Source organism: Nestor notabilis, unplaced genomic scaffold (genome assembly GCF_000696875.1).
Source record: "Nestor notabilis isolate BGI_N333 unplaced genomic scaffold, ASM69687v1 scaffold20373, whole genome shotgun sequence".
In the NCBI taxonomy this organism is placed as follows: domain Eukaryota; kingdom Metazoa; phylum Chordata; class Aves; order Psittaciformes; family Psittacidae; genus Nestor; species Nestor notabilis.
This window is the reverse complement of record NW_009923591.1, coordinates 11,420-28,939: the sequence shown is the minus strand read 5'-3', so window position 1 is coordinate 28,939 and position 17,520 is coordinate 11,420. Positions and strand designations below refer to the sequence as shown.

The 17,520-nt window shown below is 44.1% G+C and overlaps 1 protein-coding gene across 3 annotated transcripts; it reads left to right on the top strand.

The window, feature by feature from the left end:
* Window positions 1–7,057: 7,057 nt before the first annotated feature.
* Window positions 7,058–16,555, top strand: PTP4A2 (protein tyrosine phosphatase type IVA, member 2). Of its 3 annotated transcripts, XM_010012238.1 has the most exons (5): window positions 7,058–7,741; window positions 9,310–9,402; window positions 14,005–14,135; window positions 14,972–15,046; window positions 16,122–16,555. In XM_010012238.1, the coding sequence occupies exons 1-5, from the start codon at window positions 7,646–7,648 to the stop codon at window positions 16,228–16,230; spliced, it is 504 nt and encodes a 167-aa protein (XP_010010540.1). In that variant the 5' UTR covers window positions 7,058–7,645; the 3' UTR covers window positions 16,231–16,555. The 3 variants fall into 3 exon arrangements, with proteins under 3 accessions (XP_010010540.1, XP_010010541.1, XP_010010542.1); XM_010012239.1 differs by lacking the exon at window positions 14,972–15,046 and having other exon boundaries at window positions 7,139–7,741; window positions 16,122–16,230; XM_010012240.1 differs by lacking the exon at window positions 9,310–9,402 and having other exon boundaries at window positions 7,646–7,741; window positions 16,122–16,550.
* The last annotated feature ends 965 nt before the right edge of the window (window positions 16,556–17,520 follow it).

The following is a 17,520-nucleotide window of genomic DNA, read 5'->3' as shown; positions in this document are numbered from 1 at the left end:
CGAGGGCTGCCCTGTGGGACTTGGAGCTGCCTGGGCTGGAAGTGGGAGCTAATGAAGCCTGGCCACAGCAGCAACTAAAGCCAGTGCTGGTGTTGCTTAGGGTGCTGAGTGACCTGCAGGAAGGCCTGACACAGGGAGTGGTGTGCTTACTGGGAATGGCTGGGGTTTGCTGCTTTAGTGGGTGAGGAGCCCTAGTTACTGACAGCAGGAGGTTTGGGATTTGGAGGCTGGGAGGTGTTACGGAATGGGGATGATCGTAGAAGTGGCCTTCACTCAGCTGCAGTGATGGTTCCTCGTGCTTCCTTGGTGTGATTAGTCACGATCTGCTTTTCCTCTCAGGGCAGCTGTGTGCTTGTTGGTTTCAGCGTGAGGAGGAGTAAGGCAGAAAGTTGGCTTTTAAAGGCTACTATATAAATGGAAACTCGCTTCAAAACTCCCCAAGTGAACCAGTCAGGTTCTGACTCAGAACTGCAGTTAGTATTTAAAGAAGAAAAAAAAAAAGATAAACCCACCACTAGCAGCAGCCAAAAACCTCTATCTCCTTATGACTCAACACGTAGAAATACTTAGATTTAATGAACTCAACTGCTGGAAAGAAAAGATTGGTCAGAGTTAAGGTAGGAGTAGGTATTTGCATACGTGTGGTTGCAGAGCCAGGAATGTATGTGGCCTTGCATAGGGGCTAGCCGCCGTCTTTTTACCTAAAACTCTCATAAATGTAGATGATTGACTTCAGGTTTGATTACCTGCAAGTACTGAGTGTTCTGTTGCACACAGCTGTACTCAAATGTTCTTCCTCTAGTAGAGCAGAGCTGAGGTGAGCTGTGATCGCAGCCGCCTGCCTCGCTCCTGCCACTGGACTTTGCCCTGTGGTGGCATGCCCTGTTGGTTGACTGTGGGGACGACTGGGAGGGAGAGCTACGGCTTGTGGAAGGGCACATTTCTGTCCTCACTCGAAGGAGGATGATCCACAGCTGAAAATGTAGCTCTTGAGATCCTGTAGTGCAAGGAGATCATGTCAGGAAACAGTGTAGGTTGTGTATTTTGATAGTACCTTGGAGGAGAAAGCACGTTGTCAGTGATGCAGCATTACTGAACTAGCAGAGAGGAGCTCTGGGGTGTTTGTTGCGTTTGGATAAGTTTGACAGCTTCTTTGCCTGGTGAAGAGCTGGAGATGTAAACCAGCTGTGAATAACACTGAAAAATAGACCTAATGGCTTGAGGATTTGGGCTAGAAGTTACTCCTCTTTGTGACGCTGGGTTAGGCGGGCACCTATTCAGGTTGGTATCTGGCTGATGCCTATCATCAGAGAGTATAAAATACCTTTAGAGTGGCTCTTGACTTGGCTTCATCTTGGGGCTCATTTTGCTAATTGAGAAGGGGTAAAGGAGTCTTAAATCTCCTGATCCTTTTTTCAGCTCTCACACCTGAGACACTGTAGTGCTGTCTCTATTCAGGTCACTGTTAGCTGTACCTTTTTGTTGCCTCTTGTTTCTCTGTTCTGTACTAGAAACTTAAATTCCTTTCTGTCTCTTACACTGAAATCTAGCTCTGCTCTGAATAATGGACTGTGGGTTTTGACAATTGAGACTTTGTGGAGGTGCAGTGAGAATTATCAGAAAGCTTCAGTTTGTGTTGTCCGGCTGAATTTAACTGCCGCAGGAGCAGGGGGAAGGAGCCAACTCTCCACTCAGTCATTTTTCTGGCTGAGGCGCACACAAATTCAGATGAATGAGATGAGTAAGACTTGAGTAACTCAGCTCAGTACCTCCGCAGGGTAATGTCCCTGTTGCTGTGGTGTGAAAGTCCTGCTTGACTTGTTAAGGGCTTTTTTTCTGGTTTTTTTTTTGTTTGTTTGTTTGTTTTTTCTCCATCATCTTAAAGTATGAGAATATTTAGTTTGAGTTGTTGGGGGCTGCTGACCTCGCAGGGCTGTTTTTTTGAGGACCAGCACTTGATACAGCTCAGAGCACTCGGCATTTTGACATTTCGGGATGAGTTACTAGTGTCACATCCTCATGAACTGTTGTCCAAAGTGATTTTTGATTTTACTGAAGTACAGTTCTGTGTGTTAAATGGGATAACAGCTTAAGTTTCTTTTTCTTAGCAGGGCTTTTTGGTTTTGACTTTCAAAGACTTTTAGTAACTTTAAACTTTTGGGGGCATGGCATGTAAATAGCATTCATATGTGTCTTCTGAAGGATTTTTAGAAAGCAAATGGCGGGTGGGAAAAGTGTTCAAAAGTGCCTGTGTCAAAACAGGATTTTTCATGATGAAGCAGCTTCTATTGTGCAGGAAGGAATCACAGAATCCCAGTCTGGTTTGTGTTGGAAGGGACCTTAAGGCTCATCCAGTTCCAGCCCCCTGCCACAGGCAGGGACGCCTTCCACTAGAGCAGGTTGCTCCAAGCCCCTGTGTCCCACCTGGCCATGGGGCAGCCACAGCTTCTCTGGGCACCCTGTGCCAGCGCCTCAGCACCCTCACAGGGAAGAGCTTCTGCCCAAGAGCTCATCTCAATCTCCTTCTGTCAGGTTAAGGACATCCATCCCTTGTCCAAAGCCCCTCTCCAGAAAGAAAAGCTTTGAAGCACAGAGCACATGTGCCTGTTGGGCCTCTCGGGAAAAGCTCAGGTGGTGCCTCATCGCTTCCCGCTCCCAGCTCTCATGGTGACAGTCTCTGTGCATCCACTCCTGTGTTGGATGTTGTGGTTTGACCTCACTCAAATTTAGGGATGGCAGTTAAACCTTTCCTGTGTAGTACTCAGAACTGAGTTGTGCTACAGGATTCTTCTCTCCCTGAGTGGTCTTGCACAGTACACTCGACGGTTCTTTCTGTTTCTTCGTGTGTCACTTTTGAGTTATTTGATCTGTACTTCTTTTCCCTCTCTTGCTAAGGCAGATCTCTCTGTGCTGCTGTGGCTTTCACGGGTGGGTTTTACAGCCTTGGCCAGGGTTGGTGTGAAAGGAAGCGCGTGAGTCACCCTCGGAGCTTGTCCGCAGGCTGGGAGGGGAGGGTGGGACAGTAAAAGTTTTGACCTCACCCCTCTCTAGGCACGTGTCATTCCGAGCAAGCTTCCTTCAGAGAGCGTTCAGAAACTCCTTCCAAGAACGCCAGTTGCTTTGGTTCTTGCTAACGTGTGTTTCTGCTTGTTTAAGGCTCATTTTGGAGGACTCAGTGAATTCTTTCACTTGAGAAGCACCCAGATGAAAGAGGACATTTTAAGGGTGTATGGACAGAATGTGGGTCACTTAATGGGGCAGCACAGGAAGGGGAGGTGAAATCTGACATACACAGAGTGTTGGGAAAAGCCTGGCTGGCTGCAACCTCATATAGGTGGGAATTTTTATGGGATCAGCTGGGTGCCCTCAGCGTGCTGTGGCGCTGACTGCACATGTGGAAATGCAAAGCCCAAGAATGAGGTTTATAGAAGAGGAGAATGACGCAGCTCATGACCTGACTGTTAACATCAAACATGGATTCCCACTTCCAGGAACAAAACCAGCTGAGATGATTTGAAACTAGTGGTCTCCAGAACATAGCAGTGTTCTTCACTGCAGGCTGACAAATTAGCAGGCTCTGCTGCACATCCTGTTGCTGGGTTGTTTTGAAAGGTGATCCAGGTGACCTTTCCACAGGTGCCCATGTTCTGCGAGCTCTGGAAGCTGCAGCTGTTGCAGGCTCTTTGCTGCCTCGGTGTAGCTAAAGCAGTGCTTCTGCCAGTGTCTTCTGAAGGAGATGGTGGAACTGGGAATTCCTGATGATGTTAGTGTTTTTCATTAGCTCTGTCTCCCTGCTTTGCATGAGCTCAATAGGGAAGATCAGCTTGCCCTGTTGAAGCATCTAGTTGAGGCGTCAGTGTAATGACTGAGGCGGCAGGCACTGGAGGTAAGTGGTGTAGGGATTTTACTTAAGGCAATCTCAGGTGGAGCTTCTATCCAGTCAAGAATTCATTTACCTGTTCTCTTAATTAGTTAATCACCCTAGTTTATTTATGCTGGTTAATACACTGCCCCCTGCTCATGTTTTAAGCATATTCTTGCATGTTCATAGTAATTTGAAATACATTCTTCTCAAATTGCCCTCCTTAGGCTTCACCAAGCTCTCTTGGTGTGTGTGGCTGTGTGTGAGCATGAGGTGGGGAGCTCACCACACTTAGTCCTGGCTGTAGGTGCACTGGCACAGCTTGCTAAACTCTATTGTATAGATGCACATCTTCATTGATGATGATTCCCTATAATTAAGTTGAACAACATCATGAGGTGGCTCCCAAGCATATTTAGTTCTTTTCAGATGCATGTATGGCTGTTACTTGGCTTGTTTGTCCTGCTGCCTCTGCTTTTTCTCCTTCCCCGGATCCTCATTCATGGTGTTGACGTGTTGGGTACCTCTGCTCCCTTTCTGAGGCCAGCCACGTAAGCCATGGTGTCATCTTTTGGTTTCTCTCCATGTGCTGTCTCACTTTCTAAGTATAAAAAGTTGAAGATTAATTGGCTGAAAAATGATTCCTTGTTTTATGTTGTGCATAGATCTGGTTACGAGTTACTGTTGTTGGTTTGGTAGTGTTCCATTGTCTTGGGAGTTTTGAAGTGCAGATTTGCTTGCTAACACAGGGAGGAAGAAATGGTAAAGTATTTGCTTGGGGACATCAGAAGTTGCAGACAACAGGCGTTTTCCTGGTTTTCATTTTCTTAATGAGGAGCCTGTTTTGTCTTCTTAAACTTCAGCTTAACAGTTAGCAGCTAAAAGTCAAGGGAGGAAGGGATGTATGCATCGGTAACCCAACTTCTACAGATAGGCTTGTGTGCTACATGAACTTCTTATCCTTCTGGAAATCGTTTTTCAGCCTTAAATACAGCACTCTGTTTTTAATCACTCCTTAGCTATTAGCTGATTAAACACTTCAGTCATGCTCCTTTGGGGAAGGTAAATCATTCCTGCTCTGCAGGATGAGCTGAGCTACTGAAAGTGGCTTGGCCAAGGTCAGACCACGAGCAGCTGCACAGGACTGTAGCTGCCTCCCCCTGCCATGCTGGATTCACTGGAACATGGCATCTCCATGCGTCCTTTCTCAATGACTTAGTAAATCATTTTTACAAAAGACTTAAAATAATTGGGTTGAAATTCCCTCTTTAATTTGCTTGAGGGAGGAGAAGTGTAACCGTAATGATCTGAGCTGATACAACTCAGCGCAAATAGCACTGCATGAGGCTCTTCCAACCAAATTATTGGTCCTGAAAAGAAGAATGTCTAAAGGATTTGTTTAAATATGATGCAACAGCTCTTCCCCTCATGACAGCGTACTTTGTAATGCTGTAAGCCTCTTGTGTGCAGGATCCGAGTTCTGATCTCCTATGCCAAGATCTGTTGACCACTGGTTTTATGTAAATGACCTTGTTGGGTCCTCAAAAGTTAGTTTTGGGATTGTTGTGTAACATAGGTGCGTGGGTCACTCTCAGGACGTGCCGCATGACTGGGCTGTGGTCAAAGGGGGGAAACCAGGCCAGAGTTTGCCTGAAAGACTTCCTTGCATCAAGTTTTACAGGTGTTGGGCACATGTGGATGCTGTGACTTTGGTCATTCTGTTCCTGGTGCATTACAGCTATAGCAGGCTGGAAGAGATTTTAACAAACCCTTTCCTTTGAGACTGGGTGTTGTATAGGAGACAAATTGGGTATTGTATTGGGCAGTATGTGTGTGACAAACATGCAAGAATTGACATGTGTAGGGACTTGAATGTGATGTGCTTAGATGGGGTTCTTCCAGCTGGAGTGAAAGTGAATCCTGTAGTCATGACACTGCTGAAATATTCCTGGATTCATTTTTGAAATGTGTGTTTGAGTCACTCAGTCGAGCTATGCTGAGGCCGGGTCAGGTCATTGACAGCATCTCTGCTCTTGCCTCTGGCAACCTAATTCGTGGATTTTTTTGGCACTGGGAGCTGTTCTTTAAGGAAATAATTGCTGTTCTCTGGGTGAGTTCTGACTTGATGTCAGTGAAAAAGGTAATTCTGTAGGACTTAATTTGACTATTTCCAAGTGGGGATCTCATTAAAATGTTGAGTGCACCAGAAGTTTGGGGGTGAACTTCCATGTGTGTGTGTGTTTCCCTGATGGTATTCACTGAGCATTGACCTTTCCACTTGAGTTGCAGGTTTGTGACTTATGGCTGTTAGTTTGGATTGGATTCAGCAGATTTAAAACTTTTTCCTTAAAACCCTGAAGTGTCAGTAGTAACTCTTTGGCTTTTTAAATGCAGTGAAAAGCCATGTTGCTTATTTAGTGTTTCAGACTTAAATGAGCTCTTTTAGCTCCATTTTTCATCCCCCTAAACTTCATGGTTGAATTGCATGGTTCCATCTTTTATTGCTGAAACATCTGTATTTTGAAGCATGTGTGTTAGGACTGGAAGCTGCCATGGGCTTAATGCCCTAGTCTGTGAACACAGATAAGACTGAGAATAACTTAGAGTTATTGCTGTTAAGTGACCATTTGGTTGCTGTTGAATTGGTGATTTCTGGAGGGTGTCTCCCTGCTGCTCTGTAGGAGTTTGTGGATACTGCACTGTGGGTGAAATTTATCTGCTAGCAAAAGCTCAAATATGTGGCACTTTAGTTACACTCTTATTTCTGCTTGTGCTGCTTATTTTGCTCAGAAGAAAAAAAATAAGCCATACCAACAGTATCTTTAGCATGTTTGGCCTTAAACCAAGCAGGTATGACTGTACCAACAGCCACTTTGGAGAGTGTACTTGGCTTTGTGCTATTTTCTCCTCTTTTAAAGCACCTGCATAGGAGGGAAGGGCTGCAGAGAGCACAGAAAGGTTTCCTTGTTCTCGGTTTTGGTGCCTGCCAGGAGCAGCACTTACCACAGGGCCATGTCTCGGTGCCCGAAGAATATTTGGGATTGCAACTATGAGGAGTCCAGTGAAGATTGGGTTTTGTTTGGTTTTTAAACAGTCTTTTCTAGCCTAACTCGAGCTTCTCTGGGAGGGTCAGTGTTTGGTGCTTCTGGAAGTAGAAGCGATGGATCCTCTTACCTGATCTTTCTTTTCTCTCAGGTGTTTTGTTGGAGCATACGCTGCACATTTATGGCGATTCTGAGTGTGAGGGCAGAATTCTGCCAGGCCCAGCACAGCATCCTGGCTGACAAGTGAGCCGAGTGCAGGGGCTTCCACGTGCCATAATTACTTTGCCTTGAAGACTCCGGACACAGTAGACACACTCAAATATATGGGATATCTTCTGCACATTGGAAGCATTTTCCTTTTACTGACTCTAGCAAAACTAAGCATCAAGAAAACAAAGTGGAGAGAAAATCCGCCCTTACTTTTTTGCCTCACCAGTGCCTAAATGTAGAACAGGCTGCCTAGTCTTGCATGTAGTCGGAGTTTTTGGAGTCTGAAGGATACCACCTGCAGCAATTGAGGCCGAAGTTGAATTCAAGTGGATTCTGAAGCAAACCAGCTTTTCTAGCAGCAACTTCTTTAAGGAACAAACACGTCGAAGCAAGCTCTCATCAGTCCAAGGCATTTTAGTGGTCTCTTTAATGTTTTCTGCTGTGAAACCTTTCCAAGGTTATTGATTATTATTTTTTTTTTTGTTATTTTCCTCGATCTTTTGTCCCCTTACACACTTAAGTTGCCATTATGAACCGTCCAGCCCCCGTGGAAATCACTTATGAGAACATGCGTTTCCTGATCACTCACAACCCAACCAATGCAACCCTCAACAGGTTCATAGAGGTAAGGCAACCAAATAAAGCATCCTCTTTCTTCCTTGCATGCTTATGGTTCTGTGGAAGCACTGGACAGTCACTCTTCACACCTGTGGCTCAATGCTTTTGCTGTATATTACATGTTACTTGAAACTTAAGGTGTTTTTTATCTTTAATATATTGGTCACATTCTCTTGATGGGATAAGAAGAGAATCAAATGATTGCTTTTTCCAAAGTCCCGCATTTCTTTAATCGCAAGAGGCTGAATGAGCTTCAATTTTAGAGTGCACCTCCTTCACCATTGTTCGTGGCCTGGTTTCTGAAGGTCTGCATGTTCTGCGGTTCTAAATGTTACTTTTCATTAAATAATGCAGTGCTTCCAGTGTATCAGTCTATTGCTCATCTTTTGGCTTCTGAAGTAGTTGACAGAATTGTAACTGGTTTCTGACCTTTCTTCTCCCTTATACTAGGGGTAAGCATGATACTTAAACCCATGCTGTAGTTCACAGGTTGTGTTACCAAACTGCCCTGATCCAGAACTGCCGAAGATTTTGGGTGCCAGAAGGTGTCGGTGAGACACGACATCTGCTGGGACTGGGTGCTGGGAAGAATCAGTTACAATGGGCAGTGGGTCACATTGTCACTGACACAATCAGAACTTAAATACAGCAAAATCTAACATTCAGCTTTCTGAAAAAGCGACCGATGATGGTATCATCAGAGGAGTGGTAGAACAGTGTGTTTCTGTGTCACTGCGAACTTGCTGTATCTTTGTGCCCTCATATCTAGAGGACTTTTATGTTGCGTATGCAGGTCTGTTTCATTCCAGAGAGATCCTGTCATCTGATACTGATGTCTGACTGTGGCTATTGACTTCCATCATTCAGCAGCGGCCATTCACCATGAATCTGCTCAGATATTAGTGGTTAATTTTGAAAGCCACATTCTTTTGATCTCTGTATATATATATTCCCTGTTAATGTGGATTGTCTTCCTTTTTTAGGAGCCCTGATGACTCTGGAATAGATAGTATTGCTAATTGTTAGAAGTTAGAGTGATTCATTCCAAGTATGAGAGGAAATGCTGCTTGCCGTATGAACCTTCAAAGTGAACTGGAACAGCTTTTGTTTGATCTTCTGATTATTTATCTAGCACAATGTGCTACTTATAGTGCATTACAAGGAGGCTAGAGTATGGCGGTGTGTGTGTTCTGTTCCTCCCTGCCTCAAAATGTCAACACTGTCCGAAGCAAACAGTTCCAGGCTTCTATTTAAAGAGAAGAAACAGCTGCTTGGACAATATAAGTGGTTATTTTAATTTGACTCTTATATGTGCAATTTTTTTCCCACCTTGGCATTTCCCTGGAGAAGGAGGATTCAGAGTGTTTCACATTTATTCCTGTCATTTGTAGCCCTTGTCCTCATACAGGCCATAGCCCCCCTTCCTGTACTGGCCTTTGCTTCTTCCCTGTGTAGTCACTTTGAAGCTGTGCAGTAATGGTGGCATCGCTGGCTCTGTTTAGCTCTGCAGCTGATGGGAAAGTGCTTGGGTTGGTCCCTGTGTCATGTGCTCACCTGTGTTCCTTTTCCCTAAAGGAGCTCAAGAAGTATGGAGTGAGAACCTTGGTGCGAGTTTGTGAAGCCACTTACGATCAAGCTCCCATCGAAAAAGAAGGAATCCAGGTTCTAGTGAGTTGCCTTTTAAAACTGTCTAAAAGCGAAACCCACCATGGCCAGAAGTGGTGGGGATGCCTCGGGCTTTGGGCCAACACTTGCGACCGTTTCAGACTGGCCAAAAGCGCTGTACCCCCAGCATCAGCTAATGCTGGTTTTGAGAAGCTCACTGTGCTTTTGTAAAAGGTACTGCTTGTTTATTACTATTGCCAGAGCTCTTTAGTTGGAGTAGAAATGCCTGTTCCTGGACTTCCGGGTTTGTTGGGATATTTTGATTGCCTTTTAGTGACTAGTTCAGTACTAACCCGGTGTTCAGCCTTGTGGTTCGTACAGCTCGCTCCTTTTCAGCGCTTCTTGGCTTTACTGTTGGCCTTCTCAGGGAGCAGATAAAAGTCCATCCTTCAGAAAGTGCTGCCTTTTGAGACTTACTGACATGTTGATACAGGCTGTGGCAGGATGTTAATTGACAGTCTCATCGCTGCTCATCTCCGAATGGAGCCTGGCTGCTGGTAGCTCCCCTCTTCAGCAGATGGAATTCCGTAACTGCTGCTTGCAGCTACCATTATGCAGTGACTGTCTGACTGTATGGTCTGGTGTTGCTCGGTGATTATGGGGAGGTTGTTTTAGTAGGTGTGTGCTCACACAAAGCTTGCAGGCTGTATTTTTCCAGGCAGTACTTCTGAATCATTACATTGTGTCAGATATAATCAGTTTATTTTACTGGATTGAATAATACTCTCTTTTGAGGCCAGAAATTGCATCTTACCTTCTTGGTGCAGGTAGTCAGCCTTCCATTACCCCTTGATTTTTATGGCTCAGGTGGAGAAAAACTTTGCAGTTTACCATCAGGAGGAGAACTTGTATCCTGGCATATCTGTGAACACTCCCCGTACAGGTCTGTCAGGTTTCTTGGCTTCTGGCCTTGGTAAGCATTTACTCCAGTTCCAGGCAGCCACGTGTGCCTCAATGTTGTTGGAAAAATCAGTCATTACAGGGTTAGCCATGCTCCCAGGGCCTTTTTGTTCTCTCTGGAGCTGACTTGGACTGGCCATGCCAGTGTTATCATCACACTGCGGTGAAGCTTCCAGCTGTGATACTTCTGTGGTTGCCAGAGGCTGTAAGGATTAAACTTCTGGTGTCAAAGCCCTTGGAACCCTGATTTAAGCTGGGGTTTAAGTTTGTGTTCCTGTGCTAGAGTAAGAGCTGAGTTCCTCCTAGAAGACTTGGGACAGTTTTGCAGGTTTCCTCTGCCCTGTGAGGCCAGTTGGCCTTGGCCTCTGCACATGGGAGCCAAATCCACCTCCTGCAATCCATGGCTGCTGGGGCAGCTGCGAGAGCTGGAAGCACCCTGTGCTCTGCAGCCTCGGCTTCTGAAATACTTTGGGGAGTTTGGTTCTCAGGAAACTTTGGGAACTTGGTGTTGGCTTGGTTTGAACTGAAAGCAGGTTTTTGAGGAAGCTTTTCTAAAAAGTGGAACTGTTTTTTCTGCAGCTCTGCTAAGAGAATCTTTCACTTCAAGTAACGCACATGAGAGTCTTGGGTCTGTACACATTTGTCTCGGCTAACAAGCCTCTCTGCATTGGGTACATACCAGTTCCTAGTGTTCCAAAGCTGCAGAAGGACAAACAGGAGAGAGCATAAATCCACCAGGCATCTGTTAAGGATAACAGAAAACAGGAGGTGACAGGCAAGGTTTGCTGCTAATGTCATCCCTGATCCTGATGATCCTAGTCATGGGGTTGTCTTAGTAATTCACTGTATTGCAGTAGTGTTTTCTATTTCAGATAAGCTTAACTAGTCACTGGCATGACCAGCTTTGCCTTCCTAGGAGCATTTCCTTCTACAAAGCAGAGTCCTGTTGCTGTTCAGAACTGGTATTGAATTACCAGCTGGCTGAGAAAATAACACGTCACTATTTAAAGCTAATATTTGCTTGCAAAAATAACATTAAGATTAAAAACAGCCTGCCAGAGATTACTGTCTATTTTAAAACTGTTGAGGTCAAAAGCATAGTAAAACCTCTCAAAATGAGAGCACTTGAGCAGAGCCTGCTCTCAGGCCATGAGAGCAGTGTGCATTGGCAGGCTGGGTAGAACGTGGCAGCTCCGGAGCTGCTTTGGCAGATGGCATAGTGAGAAAGTAGAGAATTGGATGTTCTGTGTTTGAAGTAGTACTATTACATGCATGTGTTTATCAACAGAGATTAAATTCAGGAGGCAGGAGGCGGGGATGGATTTAGTTTCTGTGGGCTTCTGCGGTTCTTACGTTCATGCATCAGGTCTTGTAACAGAAATGTTACATCACAAAAACTGGTGGGTTTCTGGAAGTATGTTTGCACTGGCTGGCAGCTGAGGAGGCTGCAGGGGGTTTGTTCATCTTCAGGATCTAAGACACATACCATTGTTCTTCTCTCAGTCCTTCATGTGGGTTTTGAACATGGGGTTCTTGTCACCTTAAAGTCCTGTTACTGCTTCTTGGTCATCTCAAGTCTGCGTTGCCAATCCTGCAGTCATTGCCAGCTGACAAACTCAACTGTTCTGCTAAGCAAGGCTGCTCCAGCTAAAGGATAGATGAGAATAACCCCTTTCCTATCATCCTTCCCAGATCCTGCAGAGTGGCACAGAGGAGCTGTATTTTCCGTGCAATCTCAGTGCACCATCCTGGTTATTAAATGACTGGTTTGGTTGTGGGGCTTAGCAGTTGGGTTTTATCCTGTCCGACACAAGCTCGGAGATGATGCTAGCAGGAAAAAACCTGCAAAACTTCGCTGCAATTGCTCCTCCATTCCCAGAAGTGCTCTTGTTCCTTGTCCCGGGCAGGGTTTTATCAGTGCCAGTTCAGTGTCAGAGCTGTATCGTTCCTGGGAAAGGCGATGCTTCTGTGGGGTTGTGATTAATTCGGGCCAGCATAAGAGCTGTGTGGATATGATGTTTAATATATGAGCTCAAGCAGTGTAATAAGCTCCTGTGTTTGGTCTGAAGGAAAGGGTTTAATTTAATATAAAGCCAGGACGCAGAACTGACATGCAAATCCTGTTCTTTACAAGGCAGTTTCAGAAGAAAGCACCTTGCAGTGGACAATGCCTCTTCTCTTGGCAGCCCATACTTCTCTTCCTGGGACAGTGCATGACACTAGGTCTAAAATAATAGAGCTAGCAGTGTGTGATGGAGTAGAAAATCTGGTGAAAGCTTTTAATTAGAAAGAGCAAATTTCACTTTATGATCTTATTTCTATAGCCTTGTTGTCCCAGATACTTTTAATTCCTCATTTGCCTTAGAAAAGGAGTTCTCTGCTCTTCAGCCTTTGTATATCTTTCTGCATTCATCACATAAAATGCTATTTCAGTAACTTAAAGCCTTTTGGTTTGGTAGTTCAAGACACAATTTCCACCTTGCAGCTTTTGTAAGTGCCAGCACATTGCTCAGGTGCTCTCGGGTGGAGGGCTGTGCCAAGTTGTATTTGCTGATCAGGAAGTATCAGGGTAGCAGTAATTGCATTTCAAAAGTGAAAGCCTGGTGGAGTTTTTTACCTTCGGTTGTACTTGTTCAGAGTTTCTGTGTGCTTCTTTAAGGCTTCAGAGGACATTACTTCATATTAAGCTGTTCTCAAGAAACTACATGAAAGACCTGTTTCTAGCCAGTGGGGGAAGAAGATGGCTCCTTTCAAAGCCATTTCCCTGCCATTTGGAGACATGGCTGAATAATACAAAGCTCTGGCTATGAGTCTGTCTTGTAAAATGCATTGCAGTCTAATGAAAAGTGCTAAATAACTACTAAGTGTTATTTTTCCCCTTGCATCTAGGAGTGCTCTTTCTGCAGCATTCCCTGTTGTCTTGAGATTATAAAGCACATGATGGTCCTGAAATGTAGGACATGTAGTACTGCATTTAGCACAAGTTCCAGGAGAGAGCTGTGACTTCAGGGAAATGGGAAGCTTCTGACATGTAATTTTGATTGACAGGCATGGTGATGATATCAGATTGATCTGGGTAGTGAAATGCTGGCTGCCTCTTTAGTAGGCAGAAAATTAACTGTAAATGCTGCTTGGTTGTTGACTTGGCTGCTGTCTGAGCACTCTTCTTGTGAATGGACTGGGGGGTTTGGACTCGAACGGTCTTGCTGACTGGATTCATGGCAGCTGGACAAGCTGATCCATTTGAATTATTATGAAGAACCTTCTCTGCTGATTGTCTCGAATTGTTAGGAAGTAGCTTCTCTGTACAGTCTGAAGTACAAATAGCACCTTAAAAGGTTGACAGAACCACAGGCAAAAGTCTACAGAGTTCTCATCTTTCAAATGCTTGTTTGAAATGTCTTGATTTTTACGTATTTTTAATAAAATGGATTTCCAAGGCAGCTGTTTTTCTAAAAACTCTAAACCACACAGGAGTTGGTATAGAGTTTTATTGAAATGTTATTAAAAAGTGCAGTTAAATGGTTGTTAAACATTTAGTGTTGCATTATGATATTGATTTGCCAGCTTCTGTGCAGCCAGAAAAGTAGATCTGTTTGTACACTTCTTGCTGATGCAGTATTTTCCTTCTCCCGGTTCCAGTTACCTTGCTGTTGACTGTGGCTTGAAATCCATGTCACTAATGCCTTTTTCTTTCCTTTAAAGGACTGGCCATTCGATGATGGAGCACCACCCCCCAATCAAATAGTTGATGACTGGCTCAACCTTTTGAAATCTAAATTCCGTGAGGAGCCTGGCTGCTGTATTGCTGTTCACTGTGTTGCAGGGTTGGGAAGGTTGGTGTCACTGGGCTTAAAAGTCAGTTCCTTTGTCTGGAAGGTCAGGGAAGGTGTTAAGTAAGTGCCAATTCCTCTGTTTTCTCACAAGTAACACTTTAAAGCAAGTTTGTGCCATTAAAGCAAGAGAGACTTACTGCAACTTAATCTTGAGTAGTTTCATAACTCTTATCAAGGATGAAAGGAAAAACTTTGTGGGGTTGTTGAGAGCACTCCTGTCAGTCAGGAATGACACAAGCAGTCGGAGGTGCTATTCATTTGAAGGTGTCTTTCTGCTGAAAATCTCTTGTGCTTCTTGACAAGTGCAGTGTACACGTGTGGTACAGTTTCTAAGGCTGTACCGTTTTAATTTCCTCCTTTTCAACTGGTGCACTATTAAGGATGTGGGAATAAAAAAAAAGCATTTAGAAAAACTTGTTCAATGACTTTCTTACTCTAAAGTGGCTTCACTTCGGTTTCAGGAGGAGTTAGGCTTCTGTTTCTTGCTCACATGAGGACTGATGTTTCTGTCCTCGCCACCCAACTTCCTTCTTTGCAAAGAACTTCCTGTCAAGATGAAGTAATAATTTAAAAAGACTGAATCAGGAGAACTCAATGCTAAATTCATATTCCCAGATGTAACCTCTGAATGTTCTGTTTATCCTGTGGGCTAGGAGGAAATGGAGCTGTCTACTAAAAGAAATTTTACATTAGGTACTCATCAGGCAAATGTCTTTCTATAGATAATGCTTAAAGAGAAAGTACTGAAGCTGTTTCCAGATGAACTTGATGTATTTTGAGGGGTTCAGTATATTGTTTCTGTAGATCTTCCTAAAATACTGATTCCTCTCCTTTAGGGCTCCTGTACTGGTTGCACTTGCTCTCATTGAATGTGGAATGAAGTACGAAGATGCAGTTCAGTTTATAAGGCAGTAAGTTAAACTTCCCTTTGCTCAGGAAATCTCTCATTTACGTTGTACTCGAACAGCATCTGCAGCAGAACTCATTAGATTTCTGATTCGATTTCTAGTACTTGTATCCTGACATGATGGGCAAGACTTTGATGTGAATATTGAGGCTTGTGCCCTTTCCTCTATTTAGAAATGAGGATTAAAACATGGTTTCTCTCTCCCTCTCTTTTATTGGTATTATTATTATTATGTATATATTTTAAACCTGGGCTTATTTATTAGCCATTGACTTGAGACTCAAAGATTTTGAACCTGGGAGGAAAAAATATCTAGACTGGGGCCGTAAAAATGGTGGATGACGTGACCATGGACTAGTTGCTTCTAATGAAATTGACACAAATGGTAGTGTAGGTGGGCCAGCATGTGAGCACCAGCACTCCTGCATGTGCTGTGGGGAGTGTAACCCACCCAGGAAATGTCTGGAAACATAAATGTGGTGAAGGATGGGACTGCAGAGCTCTGCTGGTTTAGTGATAACATCACTTCTTGAAATGAAGCCCAGCAGGTGCGATTTACGTCGAACGAGCTTTGCCAAAGAAGCAGCTCATCCTTTTACAGACTCCCAGGGTCCTCAGTTCCCTTTGTGAACTGTATTGCCATTGAGAGATTTTCCTTAAATTCCCTTTTTCTTGTCCTGGGGACGGTACATTTATCCCAAGAAGCTCTTTCCTTAAACTCTCTTACATGTTTGTAACTGAATGTCATGGTCTTGCTAAGCTAATATAAGTAGCACATGCCTGTGCAAGGAAAGAGTAATGTCGATGTTGTTCAGTGACTGCTGCTGGTGATGGAAATAAACTCTCGAATCCAAGAAAACAGGCTGAAATTTGCTACCAGGATTTTAATATTGACATGTAGGTGATGAACTGGCCTGGTTTATCCCTCCTCAAAGAGTCAGTGGATACAGAACTGAGCCAGAAATACTGGTTTGTAGCTACAGGAAGGCTTTGAACTGAGGACTGCTCTGCCTTGGGGGGTGTGGAGATTGAAGCAGTACTTTTTCCATTGATACTAGCCTTCATTCTCTTTGTTTTAGGAAAAGGAGGGGAGCTTTCAATTCCAAACAGCTGCTTTACCTTGAAAAATACCGGCCTAAGATGCGATTACGCTTCAAAGATGCCAACGGTCACTGCTGTGTTCAATAAAGCATAATCTCAAACGAAGGCAGAAGTTAGCATGGCTCTTTTCTGGACTCTTGGCACCTGGAAATGTGAATCTGGAATCAAACTACGTCATCAGATTAGGGGGGAGTCAGTCGGTGACCTCAACCTCTGTCCTAATGGTGGTGATGATTGAAAAACAATAAAAATTAAAACACAAACCTAAGAGCAACATTTCAGTGAAGGATTGTTTTCTCCTTGAGCTGCAGTTGGAACATCTGCAGGGAGAAAATCAGTTTTCTGAACCTTCTGTATTTTTAACTTTTTAAGAAAAGAAATAAAGTAAATTTTATGTCTAAGGAAAACCAGCAGAGCATTGGCTTGTGCAGAAACTATTTTCTTGATTGGAAGAAAGTTCCCCAAGATTAGGGCCTCATACATTAATTCCTATTTATCAGGACTCTTTCAAATGGATTTGCCTTGTTTTTCACCTTGCTGGGCCCTGGTTGAGGCACAGGACGAGCATTTGGTGCTGGATGGGAGCAGTCTTACAGCCTTAAGCCCAGCCTGGGCAAATTCTAGAGACTGGGTGATGTGTGTTGTAGGCCTACATGGTGTTCAGGCTCTGCAGGTGTCAGAAACCTTTCTGGTGAGCTTGAACAGAAGATTCTCTGCCTAACATCTCTGGTGACTCTGCTAAAGGCCTTCTCTGATGGGTGCAAGGTTGTGCTTTAACTGAGTGTGTGTAGCACATGTGTGTCTCAGTCTTACCTTTCCAAAGCATTTGGCTGAGGTGTTAATTGTCTTCCTGTTGCTAGATAGAAAATCTATCCTGGCAGAAGACTGATGTCCAAGGGCTGATTCAGACAAGGAATAAAATGAATTGAGCTGTCATAAGAAAGAAGAAAAGGCTTTTTGCTGCTGTCCAGATTCTCTGCCTTGCTGAACACAGTAAATTGGGATTTGGGGGAGGGTCTCACTTGTATCACATCTGAGGTAAAGGTGGGGTGCACATAGAAAGGTGGTCCATGAATAAATGCCTTGTATGGGTTTTTTCCCAGACTAGCCCTCATGTACAGCTCCATTTAGCCACCAATTGCCTTGGTTTTTTTATTAGGCTCTTCTGGAGGGAGAATCTCTAGTTACACACCAACATGCCTCTCATTCACCATTGGCAGGCCAGAACCACGCTCATTTTCAGAGTGTGAACTGGCACCATGTTCCCTTCGTAGGCCATTGGTGGTGTCAGTGAATTAATCAAGACAAGTCATGTTACAGTCTCTAATAAGCAGTTTCAGCCAGGCTACTTCTACCAAACATGTTAACTTAGTGCCC